At 37.6% G+C, this 13569-nt stretch overlaps 1 protein-coding gene across 11 annotated transcripts in view; it reads left to right on the top strand.

Moving 5' to 3' along the window:
- Window positions 1-13569, top strand: part of NRXN3 (neurexin 3) — a 900390-nt gene that overhangs the window by 646198 nt on the left and 240623 nt on the right. For all 11 annotated transcript variants that reach the window (XM_062495263.1, XM_062495267.1, XM_062495265.1 and 8 more), the window contains one exon: window positions 8893-9074. In XM_062495263.1, the coding sequence (XP_062351247.1) occupies window positions 8893-9074 (182 nt within the window). The remainder of the gene's footprint in view (window positions 1-8892; window positions 9075-13569) is intronic.

A 13569-nucleotide genomic window follows, 5' to 3' on the forward strand; every position in this document is an offset into this window, starting at 1 on the left:
CATTATGTGGTGATATGGTGCATTATCCTCTAACGTAATGATTGATTAATTTCAAAGGTTCTTTTTAGGAGCAGGAGATTTCAGGGCATTTAAGATCAAATACTGTGTAGAGGTGCGAAAGTGTGGCATTAAAGCATAATTTAAAACGAGTAAAAAAGATAATATCCTTCTCTGTAATGATATTACAGATATTATTTGTAATATTCATAGAAACTTACTGCTTCTCTGCCTGAAGTCACCTTAAGCTTTCAAAATGAAGTGCAGGGAAATCACTGCTGTCATTAGATCGATGTGATCAGCCCACAGGCCTTTCATTATCCTCACTTGTGTGACACTGTTGCTTGGTGCTGAAGGCCACAGAGGCCTCTTAGGTGATGATGTATTTTAGTCAAGATAGTAACTGCTGAATTTCTCAGAATACAATAGTGCTGAATAAAGCTTTTAGAGAGCGGCTGAATATCAACTTACAAAACTTACTGGTAGCCTCTGCCAGAGGCAAGAAGCGTTGCATTAGCTAAACTGCCTCATGCAATACACGTCTGATGCTGACATGTTCATCATGGCAGTGGGAATAGCTTGGTGTCGAAGTGCTGCCAAGATTGTGGTACTGTGTGCCTGTATCACCCTGTTCTTCTGGATAAGGTCCAGGTGCTCCTTTGCCACTGAATCTCATGGCAGGAGCAGTTGCTATGTGTAAGTGTAGGATAGAGGCCACTCTAGGGTGGTGTGAGAACTGTGATGCTCGTGTGCTTTCTAGTGAAATGATAAGAAGGCACTGTGGTGGATGGTTTTGGAGGCTAAACTTGACCTTTTGCCATGAAGGAAGGTAGCCAGGCATGGGAGATTACATGTCTCCCTTAAGTGACATTACATTTGTAATGTAACACAATGGGATAGCAGAGGATGCTGGGAAAGAACTGATATCAAAGACAAAGCAAACTGACTGAGGGGAATGAAGTCCCAAGTCAAGGTAAGCAAGTTATTCAGAGCCACTCTGCTTTTTCTCTCCCCTGATGAATTTCTTCAGATACAGGTGTTCTTGAATGATCACAATCAGTATATCAAAATAAACGCTTTAGAGAGTAAGGTAAAAGGAGTTGCTGGCAAGATTGTAAATCCTCTCATGGAACAAATGATAACTCGGCTCAAGAGCCCTTTTGTCCTGGGAGTGTGGGAAGGATATAAATTCTCTGGAAGTATCTGTCAGTTGGAATTGCTCTGCATTCATCATGCCAGTCCTCTGCATCATTCATGAATGTCATAAGACACTAAAGAATTGGCACTTCATGGTAAGAGCGATTAAACAACCATTACACTTGTCTTTTACTCTGGCATGGTACTTTTAACAGATTGCCTGTACGAAGTTCGCTTGTGTCCATCTCTTCTAGTGGTGGATGTCCTTTGATGGTGGCAAGAAGAGGTAATAGCAAGAAAAGCTGCATATAATTTCATACTAGTTTCAATGCCCTATTACTAACTCTGCATACTTTTTGTTTTTAAGCTCCCACTTTGTGACCTTGGAGAAGGTTAGAGAGCCTTGGGAATGGTGAACTTCCATAAAGGCATTTGTTCTCATCCTTGACCTACCTTCCTGGAGTTGTGAGGGACAGTGTCATATTCGTGGCAAGGTCATAAAGCTCAGAACTCTGAATTTCTTTCCTTGATAGACCAAAATGGGCCCTATTTAATCATAGAAGACTAGGCTATATCTACAATAACAACTGTTATTTTACTGTTACTATAGGCTAGTATCCTCTTAAAGCTCAATTGCATCTTCCAGTTTAGTTTTAAACTAAGGTGAACTGGAAGATTCTAAGGAGTCAAGCTCTGAGACTGCTCTGATGAGTACCAAAACATGGCTAGTGGTGATAGAAGTAGTTAATTTCAAAAGAATACTGTTGAAATCCTAATAGCCAGCAAGAAGTTAGAGACCTGAAAACTTGCTTCTTTTTCCAAGCTCTGCTGCTAATTTAGCATATTAAATTTGGTAAAGTTCTTACTTTCTGAGGCTCTAATAAATACCTAGTAGCTGATATTTCTGGCCCAACATTTTTTAGCTATCTGACGAAGACTGAAAATTTGGGTTTGGTCTCTTGCAGTGATGACAGTGAAGACAGTAAATTTAAACTGTATTTTCTGGTTTGGTATCTATGATTAAGGAAATGTGAGCAAGTAAGGAAGAGTAAAGGATTGCCTTCAGTTAAAACAAGCAAAACCTTATAGAATTAGACTGGTCATGCAAGGTGTCATGCTACTTAACCTGAAGTGACTAAATGAAGCTGAGAGAACAGAAGTTGTCTTTGCAGTTTTGTTTTGGTTTTGGTGTGGGTTTTTTTTGTTTTTTTTCTGGGTTTTTTTGTTTGTTTGTTTGGATTTCTTTGTTTTGTTTCCATCTTTTTGTTAGGGTTAATTTGTTTTAATGGACTAAATAAAGTATAGCTAAAGATAAACACTAGAAAGAGATTATCTGGAGTGTTGACTGGGCTGGGATCAGTAATAGCATTTTGGCCTTCATCCATCCTGAGGGGTATCTAGGCCAATTTGTTACCATTCAGATTCTGTAAAACTGTATTGAACCAACATTCCTGTTCTTCCTCCAAGCACCAAGTGAGCTATGAATCGTGCTAACTTCCTAACAGCAGTCTCTGTATTCAGCTCCTCTGACACACTGCCTTCTGGGCTTCTTGAAGGACATCTCTGTGTTCTCTTTTAACAGGAAATACCAATAAATAAGAAATTGCATCCTGATGCTGCCTCCTCTTTGGCAGCAGAATGCAACTAAGAAATGGTTCCATCTATCTTTACTGAATTTAGTCACAGTTGCATGTAATGAAATAATGGAGTCTCTTTGTAGGTGGTGGATAACTTGACCCAAGTAAACATATCCTGCTGTTCTGCAAGGGTCACAATTTCCCAGGCACTTTTACCCAGAGCATTACATATTTCAGTTGTGTTTGTAGTTTCTTTTCTCTCTTATTCTGGTGCATAGTGGTTTTAAGCCTTTTGTTTTCTATTTTGTTATTAGTACTGTGGGGAGTTTGGGTTTTTAAATGTTTTTCATACTCTGTAATGTGTAGAAAAAAAAAAAAAGAAAAATAAGAAGACCTCAAGGAATTGTCCTTGTGGATTTTTTCTAGATTGATAACTGTCATCTAGCTGCATAAATCTGTGGGAGCTGAATTTGATAGCACAACTGGTCTCTTTACTGAAAGAAATTACTTAAGGATTGAGGGTGGTGATATAAGTCTGCAAGGCAAAGTTGACACTGAGAGCATAGATATAGGGACAGATTACTGTGCCTTCCAGAACGAGAACTAGGAGCACATCATCTGTTTAGCAAGAGCAAGTATGAAAAAGATGCTTTTTCACAGAAAAAGGTGATCCCTTTTCACTCAGACTGAAAGTGACACCAGGAGATCTTTGCTCCAAGCAGGGGTTTGGACTAAGGTCATCTGTAAGGTCAGGTCAGGTTGCTTGGGGTTTTATGTAGTCATATCTTGAAAACTTCCATACACAGAGACTGAAATCTCTTTGGGCAACTTGTTTGCATGTCTGTCCTAGTGAGAAGAAAGTTCTTTCCTTGCTGCAGAGTCAGGTTCTCTGCAGCATATTCATACTTCACTTTGAAGTATGGCAGCTGCATTCTGTTCTTCAGCTGTGCACCACTGTGAAAAGCCTAGCTTTGGATTTTCCATAACCTCTTTGCAGGTGCTGTAAGACTGCCCTTAGGTCCCCTTGGAGCTGTGTCATCTCCAAGCTGATAAAGCCCCAATCTGCTGGCATTTCCTCACAAGGCAGGCACTTCATCCACCCAACTGCCTTTGTGACACTTCACTGAGCACGCTCCAGTCAGTCCAAAATCAGATGCATTATTCTAGATGCAGTTTAACAACCACTGAGTAAAGGGGGATAATCACTTCATCTACTAACAGCCTCAGGTTCTGTTAATAGAGTGCAAGATGCTGTGCTGATAGGGCCCACAGCGGGCTAATATTTAACTTGCTACATCAATGGCAGATTTGTGTGAGTCATTGGGAAGGGTTTGCAAGACATTATGGTGATGCAAAACTTTTAAATGTATTCAAAGAGAGATTGGATAAGTACTTGAAAAATAGATCTCTTCGGGATTACTGTATAAACAAACCACCTGAGGCTGTGTTAATTGATGACAAGACTCATGGTCTGAGTGCGTATTTAAAGGAAATAGGCTTGTTCTACTCTTAGTTTTCTCTGGAAAACTTAGGATCAGTGCTGAAGGCATGACAGTGATCTTTGTCTGACCAGTCATGTTGTTATAATGGAAATTAAGGTATTGCTGAAGTATTTTCAGTGTTGCAATCTTTTATGTTTAAACTGGTGTGCCTGTGGTTATCTTGCATCTGTTTTAGTCAGGAGCTAATCCCTGAATTCCTTCTGAGATGATAAACACCCCCAACATGATAAACATGCCCCATGGTAAATTCATATTTGGAAAAAACCTCAATCTTCCTGGTATCCCAGAATTAGAGAAATGCATGTTTCAAGAATTAATGATCTTGGACCTTGTAGTAGTTCCAGGAACACTCCCTTGCTCTCCTTTTCCTCTTCCAATCTTTTTAATGCAGTGTAGCTAATAAGAAGCAACACACTGTCTGATCCGATTGTTGGCTGATGCACACATACTGGGAGGAAAGTGACTTGTATTAATTTGCTGTCATTAAAAAAGACAAACACAGAAAGCAGGCATGATCTGAATTGCTGCTTCTGTTTTGTGTTAGTCCTGCAGCTTTTATAGCTCCTCCTCCTTTTTTTTATACAAGCTCCTTTGTATTTTGAAGTGAGAAAGGAATTTCAGTTTCATGTCAAACAAAGCCTGCTTTTTGAGATGAATATGATGTTCAATTTCAGTCTCAGAGGGTTTGTCAAGGGAAGAGTGAGCATCCTGAAAGGAAGAGCTAGCTCATGAGAACTCTAAGCACAGAAGCTTGCTTTTCTTTATTCTTAGGCAACTTAAAGCTCTTGATAAATAAAAGGATGTTTCAGCAGTCATATCATAGAAACTATTAGGTCTGTCTTTCTTTCTCCCAGGAAGGATCCTGTGATGGAATGGTCAAATGAGCCAGATGATGATGGTGATTAGATCCTCTGTAACCTTTTTAACCTCCATCTCCTTTTGTTTTAATCAAGCAGGCATTTGTATCAATAAACCTTTTAAACTCGGGGTGTGGAAAACACAACTGAGTCATCGAGATGTACAAGTGCCAGAGAGGATCTTTACATGGAGTGAGACTTTCCATCCTGATTGATGATACTCAGTTTCGATGAGACTTCCATATCTTTGTGTGTGATTGAGTGAGCTCACAAGATGGCCCTGGGATATCTAGATATTGCAGATCATTCATATAATGTAAGAACATTGGTGTATATGCTTGAAGGCAGAGGATGTGTCGATGTCTAGCTTGGTTTTGGTCCCTGAGATATAATTAATTCTTTTGTCTAATTGCATTTTTATTTGGTGTGATGTATAGTGAGATAGGAAGATGAGTAGAAGAGGGATTAGGATAACAATGTAATTGAAGTTTAGGATCGAGGGCAACAAGGACAGCTTATAACTGGAGAAGGATGAATAGCTTTTGTCAAGACTGATGCCTTAGTAAATATGAAAGTGCAGAAGGAATGGGACAATTCTCTCTCTCTCTCTTTTTTTTTTTTCTTTTTTTTAGTTTTCTGTTCCTAGTTTGTTTCATAATGGTAGCTGGAAATGCGTCTAATATAACTGTGAGGCAAAGAAGCTGTATTATGCTGAATGCAGTGCATTTAGTGGACAAGACCCAAAGGAGTAACTTTGCAGAAGATGTCAATTGAAAACACCTGTTAGGTGATCTTGAGGCACTATAGATGTTTCAGCACACCTAAAATTGACCTAGTTGAAGCGATTTCAAGTAATGAAGAGTCAGCTAAATCATCCATGCTCTTTGGGAGTATATTGCAAAGCTAGGTGAAAACTTTACCTATTTTCATAATTATTATTGTTAATGCGTATGGACACAGTTTCCTTTCTTGGACTGTCCTCAAAATATTCTTTTGTCATTCTTTTACTCTTTTTACTCCTAGGAAATTAATGCAAATTTGGAGTTGTGCAGCATGTGTGTAGTGTATCTGATGTGGCCAGAATGAGTTAAGTATTAAAAACAACTGTGAGAAGCTTCATTTTTTTACTCAGCCAATGTGCATCCTTTTGGCAGCATACAGGTTTCAAGTGATGTTTTATTGTTTGCATTGTGATGTCATAATTTTTTGGGGAGTAATAGACAGATGTAATTTGAAAGTTTTGGTTCTCTTTTCTGGTTTGTACAAAAGGTGTTGTTTGCTCCCCCTTTGAGCTGGTAGTCAAAGCATGGATTGTATTTTGCCAAGTGTAGCAAGCATAAATAAATAAGATGCTGAACTATCTGGCCAAGTAAAGACCTGAGAAGCTACCCTACAGTTGTTTCTCTGACTAGAAACAGAATGGTCAAATGTGGAGTCTACCTTTAAGCTGCAAACATATGACCAAGAACCCGAATTTTGGGGACAGTGATCAAAATGTCTGATCCAATTTCTGGCAAAACTTTCGATCTGTGTTATTAAAATTCTCTATTAGAACAGAAATTGATCTTAGCAGTTCTTCCTTGTTGCTCTGTTCATCTCCACTTGCAAGGGTGGAATAACTCACTGTATACCATGCTTTTTGGAACTGCTTTTTTATTACATGACCAAATTATGATGCTTCCCACAGCAGCAAATTTTGTCTCCTTACTTAGTTTCTGCAGATGTATGCCTGATCTCTTCTCACTTGCTTTCATGCCATTAATCTAACCTGCATTCCTTTTACATGCCTTTTCTGGTCATGGAAATAGTAAATGAACTGCCTAGTCCGGGTACAGTAAGGTAATGGTCACCAATACTTTTTTCTTTATGTAAATTTGGAAAAACATCTACGTTTTCTTATTGAGATTTTGCAGGATTTTTTGAATGTCTGTATAAACTGTCAGGTCTCCATTATTTAGTTATCAGAGGCCTGATGATTAAAAGGCTGCTAATTACAGGTGTTACCAAGGTTTCCTTCCTGATGTGAAATAGCTCTTGATTTGCTCATGTAACCTGTTGTCATGCACAATGTGTGATTTTATTCTTTGACAACATTGCTTCTTGAAAATTACCTAAATTTCTGTTTCCTGCCAAGAAAGAAGAGCAAAATGCCATTATCCTGAATTTTCCTGTAGTTGAAGTGATAGCTTTTTTGTTAAATAGCAGAAGGTTCTGATTACTAATAAACTTCTAAGGACCTTTATACCAGCATATGAAATAACCTAAGAAGTTCAGAGTTTAAAGCTGAATGAGGAGACTGAGTCTGTAAAATAATTCTTTCTTAAACTGAAATAGTGTATGTGAACAGTTCCAGAATGCCAGAATGTGCTCTTTTGGTAATTCAGAATTATGACTGAAATTTCCTATGTAACCCCGAGTTTGGACACGTTTGTCTGAATTTACTTGAGGGCGTGTTCTGCTGGATGTGCACAGGCCTGGAAGGGAAGAAGGAAACATCATTCATTTTCACACTGTCATTGAGTCAGCTGTTCACAAATAATTTCATTCCTTTGTGGCTGAGTTTTTGATGTCTGCTTTGGTAACGTGTTCTGAGATGTGTAGGGGAAGCCTCTTAAGCAAGGGAGAAGTGTATCAACTATTTCTACTAATGTGTAGCATTTATTTGGAATTCAGGTCATAGAAAGCTTCAGTGCAACTTCAGGCTTGTAGGCAGGTGTAGAAATTGCTGTTTTATGATCCTACCTGTTTCTGTATCTATCTACTTTTACTCCATACAGGATTGTGTGATGCATGTTGCTAATTGGTATGGTAAAAAAAAATAAAATAATTCTCAGTTGTAGTTTCACTCAGATTAGAAAATGTACTCAGTAATTGCCTGTACTTTCTACATATGTTCTGTCCTTGTTGCAGTAAGAGAAGCTGGTTATTTTTGCTTAATATTCTGTAATCATTCTAATAGTGCTCAGAAAAATGAGGTGCAGTAAGTGGCTGAAACATGGAGGTGTGTTGTTCCTGGTCTGCCTGTAGATTTGGACAGGACAGGAATTTTAGATATATTTTTCAAGAAGTTCTAAGGCTGATTTTATAACTGCTGAGTTAGAAAATCTTGCTTCTAACTCAGACTGAGTACAAGTCAGAATGTGAACTCCAAATGCTTTTGCTTCTCAGCTTCCTCGTCTGCAACAATTCTTCACTTGCATTTCTGCCTTCCTCAGCTCAGATGGCCCTCATGAATGTGGGAGGACAGTGTTCAGCATGAGAGAGGTTTAGTGTTGTCCTTAAAAACAAGGGCGAGGAACAAATTCCTAGGCTCAGTGGTGACAAGACAAGTGGTGCTGGAAATATGTGGACTAGATGTCAAAAAATCTCGAAGCCTTGAGAAAAGTATAGTCTCCTATGCGTGAATAGTCTTTAGCTGAAGGCAAGTCCAACCTCAAGGAGAAATGCTAAAGATTCTGTTTGAATCTCATAAGATTGAAGCCTATGCTTTTGAAGCAGGAGTGGCTAGTGTTTTTTCCCTCTGAACAGCAGTGTTCTATCCAGCCGTGTTTGGTAATGAAATCATTCATTCTTTATAAACCGTCTTGATAATTTTTCATAAACTCTTCACTTATCTTTGTCTTAAGTGCTGCTTGTATTTATTGAGGAACTAATAATATACTTCATCAGGCCTGGCCAGCAGGACCAGGACCATTGATTTCACCCCTGTAACTTATGAAAGTATGTGCTTGCTTATGTTGTTCCTCTCAGAAGTCACAGTATTACCACCAGACTTGGCAAATAAGTAGCTAATACATTTTTCTTTGGCTTTGTATCTTGTAGCTGGTGCCACGTATATATTTGGGAAGAGTGGAGGTCTCATCCTGTACACCTGGCCAGCCAATGACAGACCGAGCACAAGGACAGACCGTCTTGCTGTGGGCTTCAGCACAACAGTGAAGGATGGCATTCTTGTCCGGATTGACAGTGCCCCTGGGCTTGGTGATTTTCTGCAGCTGCACATAGTGAGTACACACAAGCCCATGTCTCTCCCGACCTGTGTTTCTCTTAACTGGATATGTGTTTGAAGAAAACTGTTACTCTAAAATACCACATGTCATGTTCTGTACTTTCTATGTCTTCAATTCTTACCAGATTAAACTGCTTACAGTAGTTCTTGAGGGTTTTGTAGAGTTGCTGAATGGGCTGCACAGAGAATCAAATCTTGATGCTGAAAGTAATCGGGGGAGGAGGAAACAAACAAAACTCAAAAGCCTTATGTGATTCAATAGAAGGATTTTTTCAAAAAGTGAAGAAACATTTTGCATCAGTGGCAATCTACTGGTTCATAGGCACAGTGCTGAATACAGCTGAATTTATGGTGAAGTATTACTATTCTTGAAAGGCCAAGAATAAGAGGGAATGATAGGTTATTGTTCTTTTCCTCATGAAGAAAGTTAAGTGAGAACTGAACAGATCCTCCAGCTGATACAGCTGATGCTTGCTTTAGCAGGGTAGTTCAAAAGAATTTGATGTTAGTGCAACATGGCTTTGCACAAAAAAAAATAGACTTTTGTGAGAACCTGAGTGAGGGGCGTTTTAGGATAGTTGAATTACTTGAGAAAATGAGGACACTAGGAATGGAGACACTTGGAGTTTGTTACTTTATGAAATTCTTTGGGAGGAGAAGAGGCTGTTTGCTGTGGTTTTGTCTGGCAAATAGCCAAGGTTACTAGAGGTAGAGGCTGGTCATGTTACTTGATGTTCAGATTATTTGCAATGTATTATGCATTAATTCAGAGTGGAAGGGAAATTGGGCCATTTGCAAATTTTCAGTTCGCTGGGGAAATGTTGACATTTCATGCAACCTTGAGTATGTAAGTAAACAGGAAGGAATTCCAGGGACCAAAACAAACCTAATGTGAGTGAAGGGCTTTAATCTGCTGCTGGAGTTTGCCACATTGAGAATCACGTTGAAACACTGGGTACATTGCAGGGTGGTTCTGAAACAACCAGAAGCAATGTTTTAGTACTCAATGTCAGCATCTTAAGTAGTTTTTGTTTTGAATCCTTTTATAAAATTCAGATTCATTGGAATGGGATAGATATGGCTTGAGCCATTGGACTGTCTCCCATTCTGATTTTTCTCTTTTGTGATACAGCCAAATATTTAGCTTATGTGCTGAAATGAAAATGAGATCGAATCTTGGCATTTTTGAAATGTAAAAACAGTTTTTCTTCCTTTCTAAAAAACAAAACAAAAAGAACCCCAGAAAACTGTAAAAGTGAACAGTGCTAAGCCTAATTGGTTGGAACTCTGACTCAAATTAAATAAATGTGACTTGACATGTCTGAGCAAGGCAATGTATATTCTTCAGGTGTTATATTATGGCGTGTAAAATGCTCTCAATTAACTGGAAATGGTATTCTTGCACGTGAGGAGAAGTAAAGAGAGGTGAATTTTTTAAGGCTGTAGAAAAAGTCTAAGATGGGATTATGTTGCTCTTGGTTGCCTTATGGGCTGTTACAGAGTAAAAGAAAGCCAGGCTCTTATTTGTAGTAATCAGTGGAAGGAAGAGGGGAAATGGACACAAGTACCAATGAAAGAAATTGTAGTTTTGCATTAAGAAAAGTACTTGCACAGTGACTCTTTTCAGCATTAATGATGAAGGCACATATTTTTTCTTTATATCTTGGTCTCAAACATTTACCTTTCTCTACCCTTAATTGAACATTTTAATGACTGGGGTTTTTTTTTAATTATAAAAAAAAATTTGCTGAATAGACTGAAACAAATTGAACCTGAGACACAGGCATTGATTAAAAAAAAAAAAAGGAAAATTATTTATTTCTCTTCCCAACCAGTTTTGGAAAAGCAAGTAATGACAATTTTTCAGCTTCTTTCCCATTCTTTTTTTTCAAACTACTCTTGCATGGTGCTGATTTCAGATTATTTCAGATATTTAAATAAGATCTACTAATTGCGGTAGATTTTTTTTTTTTTTTTTGCTAAAAGTTCCGTTCAATGCTTCCTCTGTAGTTTGGCTAATTTTATCCCTGAAGCTGTTCACTAGCAGTAAATATAGAACTAGTTCATCTTTAATTTCTCTTGTTCTTTTGTGGTCAGGATGGATTAGGAGGATTTTCCAGTCATTCATGAGGAGCAAAGGCATGCTGCTGTGCTCTTCTGGGTATGGTATTACTGTTCATCATATATACATATACATATATATATATATATATATATATATATATATATATATATATATATATATATATATATATATATATATAACTGACTCTACCTAACTGTTCAAATAAAGAATGTGGTCTGAGACTCATGCTGTGACATGCAATAAGAAAGTTGAAGAGGAACTTTTAAAGTGTTATTGACTTCTTGAATGTCTGTAAGACTTAGTTATCTCTGGTTTATGGTACAAAGAAATAGAAGTGAGCTTACATCAGGATTATTTTGGGAAAAAAAATGAAATCTGAAGTTAAAGGTGCATCTTGAAATGACATTTAAAATGCAAGACAATTTAGGATTCCTTAGCAAATTGCATGTAAACTTTTCATGAGACTAAGATCTTTTGTAACTGTCTAAAAACTACCACATGCTTGTGCTGTCATACTTAGACTTCATCCATCTTCTTTTCTTCAAAACCTTCCATTAAGCCATTTTCAATTGTCAAGAGCAACAAGGCAGTCTGGGTAAAATTTTAATAGAAAAGTGGGATAAATAGATTTTTAAATCAGAGCTATGAAAACAGATAGAAGTGATAATAAAGTAAACATTGAAAAGCCAACTACTTAGACCATAAAACAAATTATAAGAGAAAAACACTGATTTTAATGTAATTTATTTTATATATATTTAGCATCTTGACTTTTTCAGATGCAATTATATTTAATTATAATAGTAATAATAAAAGTGACAGGGATTTTCCTTGGTTAACAAAAAATCCTAGGGATACCTCTTTTCCTGGAGCCTTTTTAGATGTTCCATTCACAGACTCTTTTGGATGCTATTTACTGGATGCCAACCTCCTCACACTTCCCTGGGTGTTCTATTGGTGATAACAGATGGCAAAAGCTATCTGATGACCACTGTTCTCTAATGTGCATCACTAAATTAAAATCTAATCCAAAAGTAGTAGTAATGGCTATGGTTTATCAAGATCTGATGATATTTTAAAGATTGTAAAAGTTGTTCATACTCTTCTAAAGAGACTTTTTAGTAGTTAGCCTGTTTTCTTAATGTCATGTATGTTCTGGAGTGTCCACTGTGAACTCTTCCTATTTGTAAGATTTGAAGTCAAAGAAGATATTTTATTTTGAAGTTATATATTTGCCTGTTTAATTTACAGTTATTCTATTAGAATTCATTTTTTAATTATGAGTCTTTCAGATATTGTGGAAATTTATTGACTAAGATGTCAGTTTTATATGACAAAAAATTACAGCCTCTGAAACTATTTTCTCTCCTGATTTGCAATGAAATATGAGGTGGCAGTCCTGTAAAAATGGATAGCATACCGTCCAGATCAATGTTGCATATGAAGCATGAGGTGTTTGTGTGAACAGACTGTAGCACATGGAATCAGTGTTGCTAGAGAATCAGATCATTCCTTGTGATATTTCTTTTTTTTGTTGTTCTCTTGAGAATTCATTCAAAGCAAAAGTCCAAACCTATAGCAGGAAATTCTTCCACAATGGATACTTAAAAAACTGCATGTCTTAAGCTGTGGGTTCAGTGCTTCTGTATGTTCATTCGCTTTTTACCACTACACCTAATTTTTTGTGCTTTACCACATACCAAACATAGAGATGAAATGGGGAGAGAAACAGCTGCAAGTGATGATGCGTGTCATTCTTATTGTAATTGTGGAGACAGAAATCATTCATGTGTGCTGCTGGTTTAGTCTGCATTCCCTCATTTTGTTCTGTATGATAAACTGCCATCAAGCCTCTGGATCTTCAGAATAGTATTTTGAGGCTGTTCCAGTTTCTGAATTCCCCACAAGAAGGAATTTAGTTAGTGATTTTGGGACGAGCTTTGCTTAAGTAGACCCCGGCTAGGGAGGATCCATCATTTACCACCAGAACACCACTGAAGGCCACAGAATCTGATGTAACCCATTCTAATTTTTAAGCAATGAGTTTAGGAAAAAAGTACGTTATCCCTAAGTTAGAGATGGAATTGCTGAATGAGAATAAGTATAAACAGATGAAAATGAGTGTGTATATTTGGTCATTTATTTTCTTTTCAGTTATACTGTGATTGGCCCAAGTCAGCAAACCCAAACTGACCATAGTGACATTCCATACCATAAGATAATATGCCTGGCAACAAAATGCAGGAAGAGGAAGGGTGGGTGGGGATGTTGATGGTTAATGGCCTATGTCTTTCCAAGTGGGTTATGTGTGTTGAGACCCTGCTTCCTGCAAGAAAGTTGCTCAACATCTGCATGTAAGTGGGAGGCAGTATGGCTTTGTTTCCCTTATTAAACTATCTGCATG

Source organism: Cinclus cinclus, chromosome 6, assembly GCF_963662255.1.
Source record: "Cinclus cinclus chromosome 6, bCinCin1.1, whole genome shotgun sequence".
Classification (NCBI taxonomy): domain Eukaryota; kingdom Metazoa; phylum Chordata; class Aves; order Passeriformes; family Cinclidae; genus Cinclus; species Cinclus cinclus.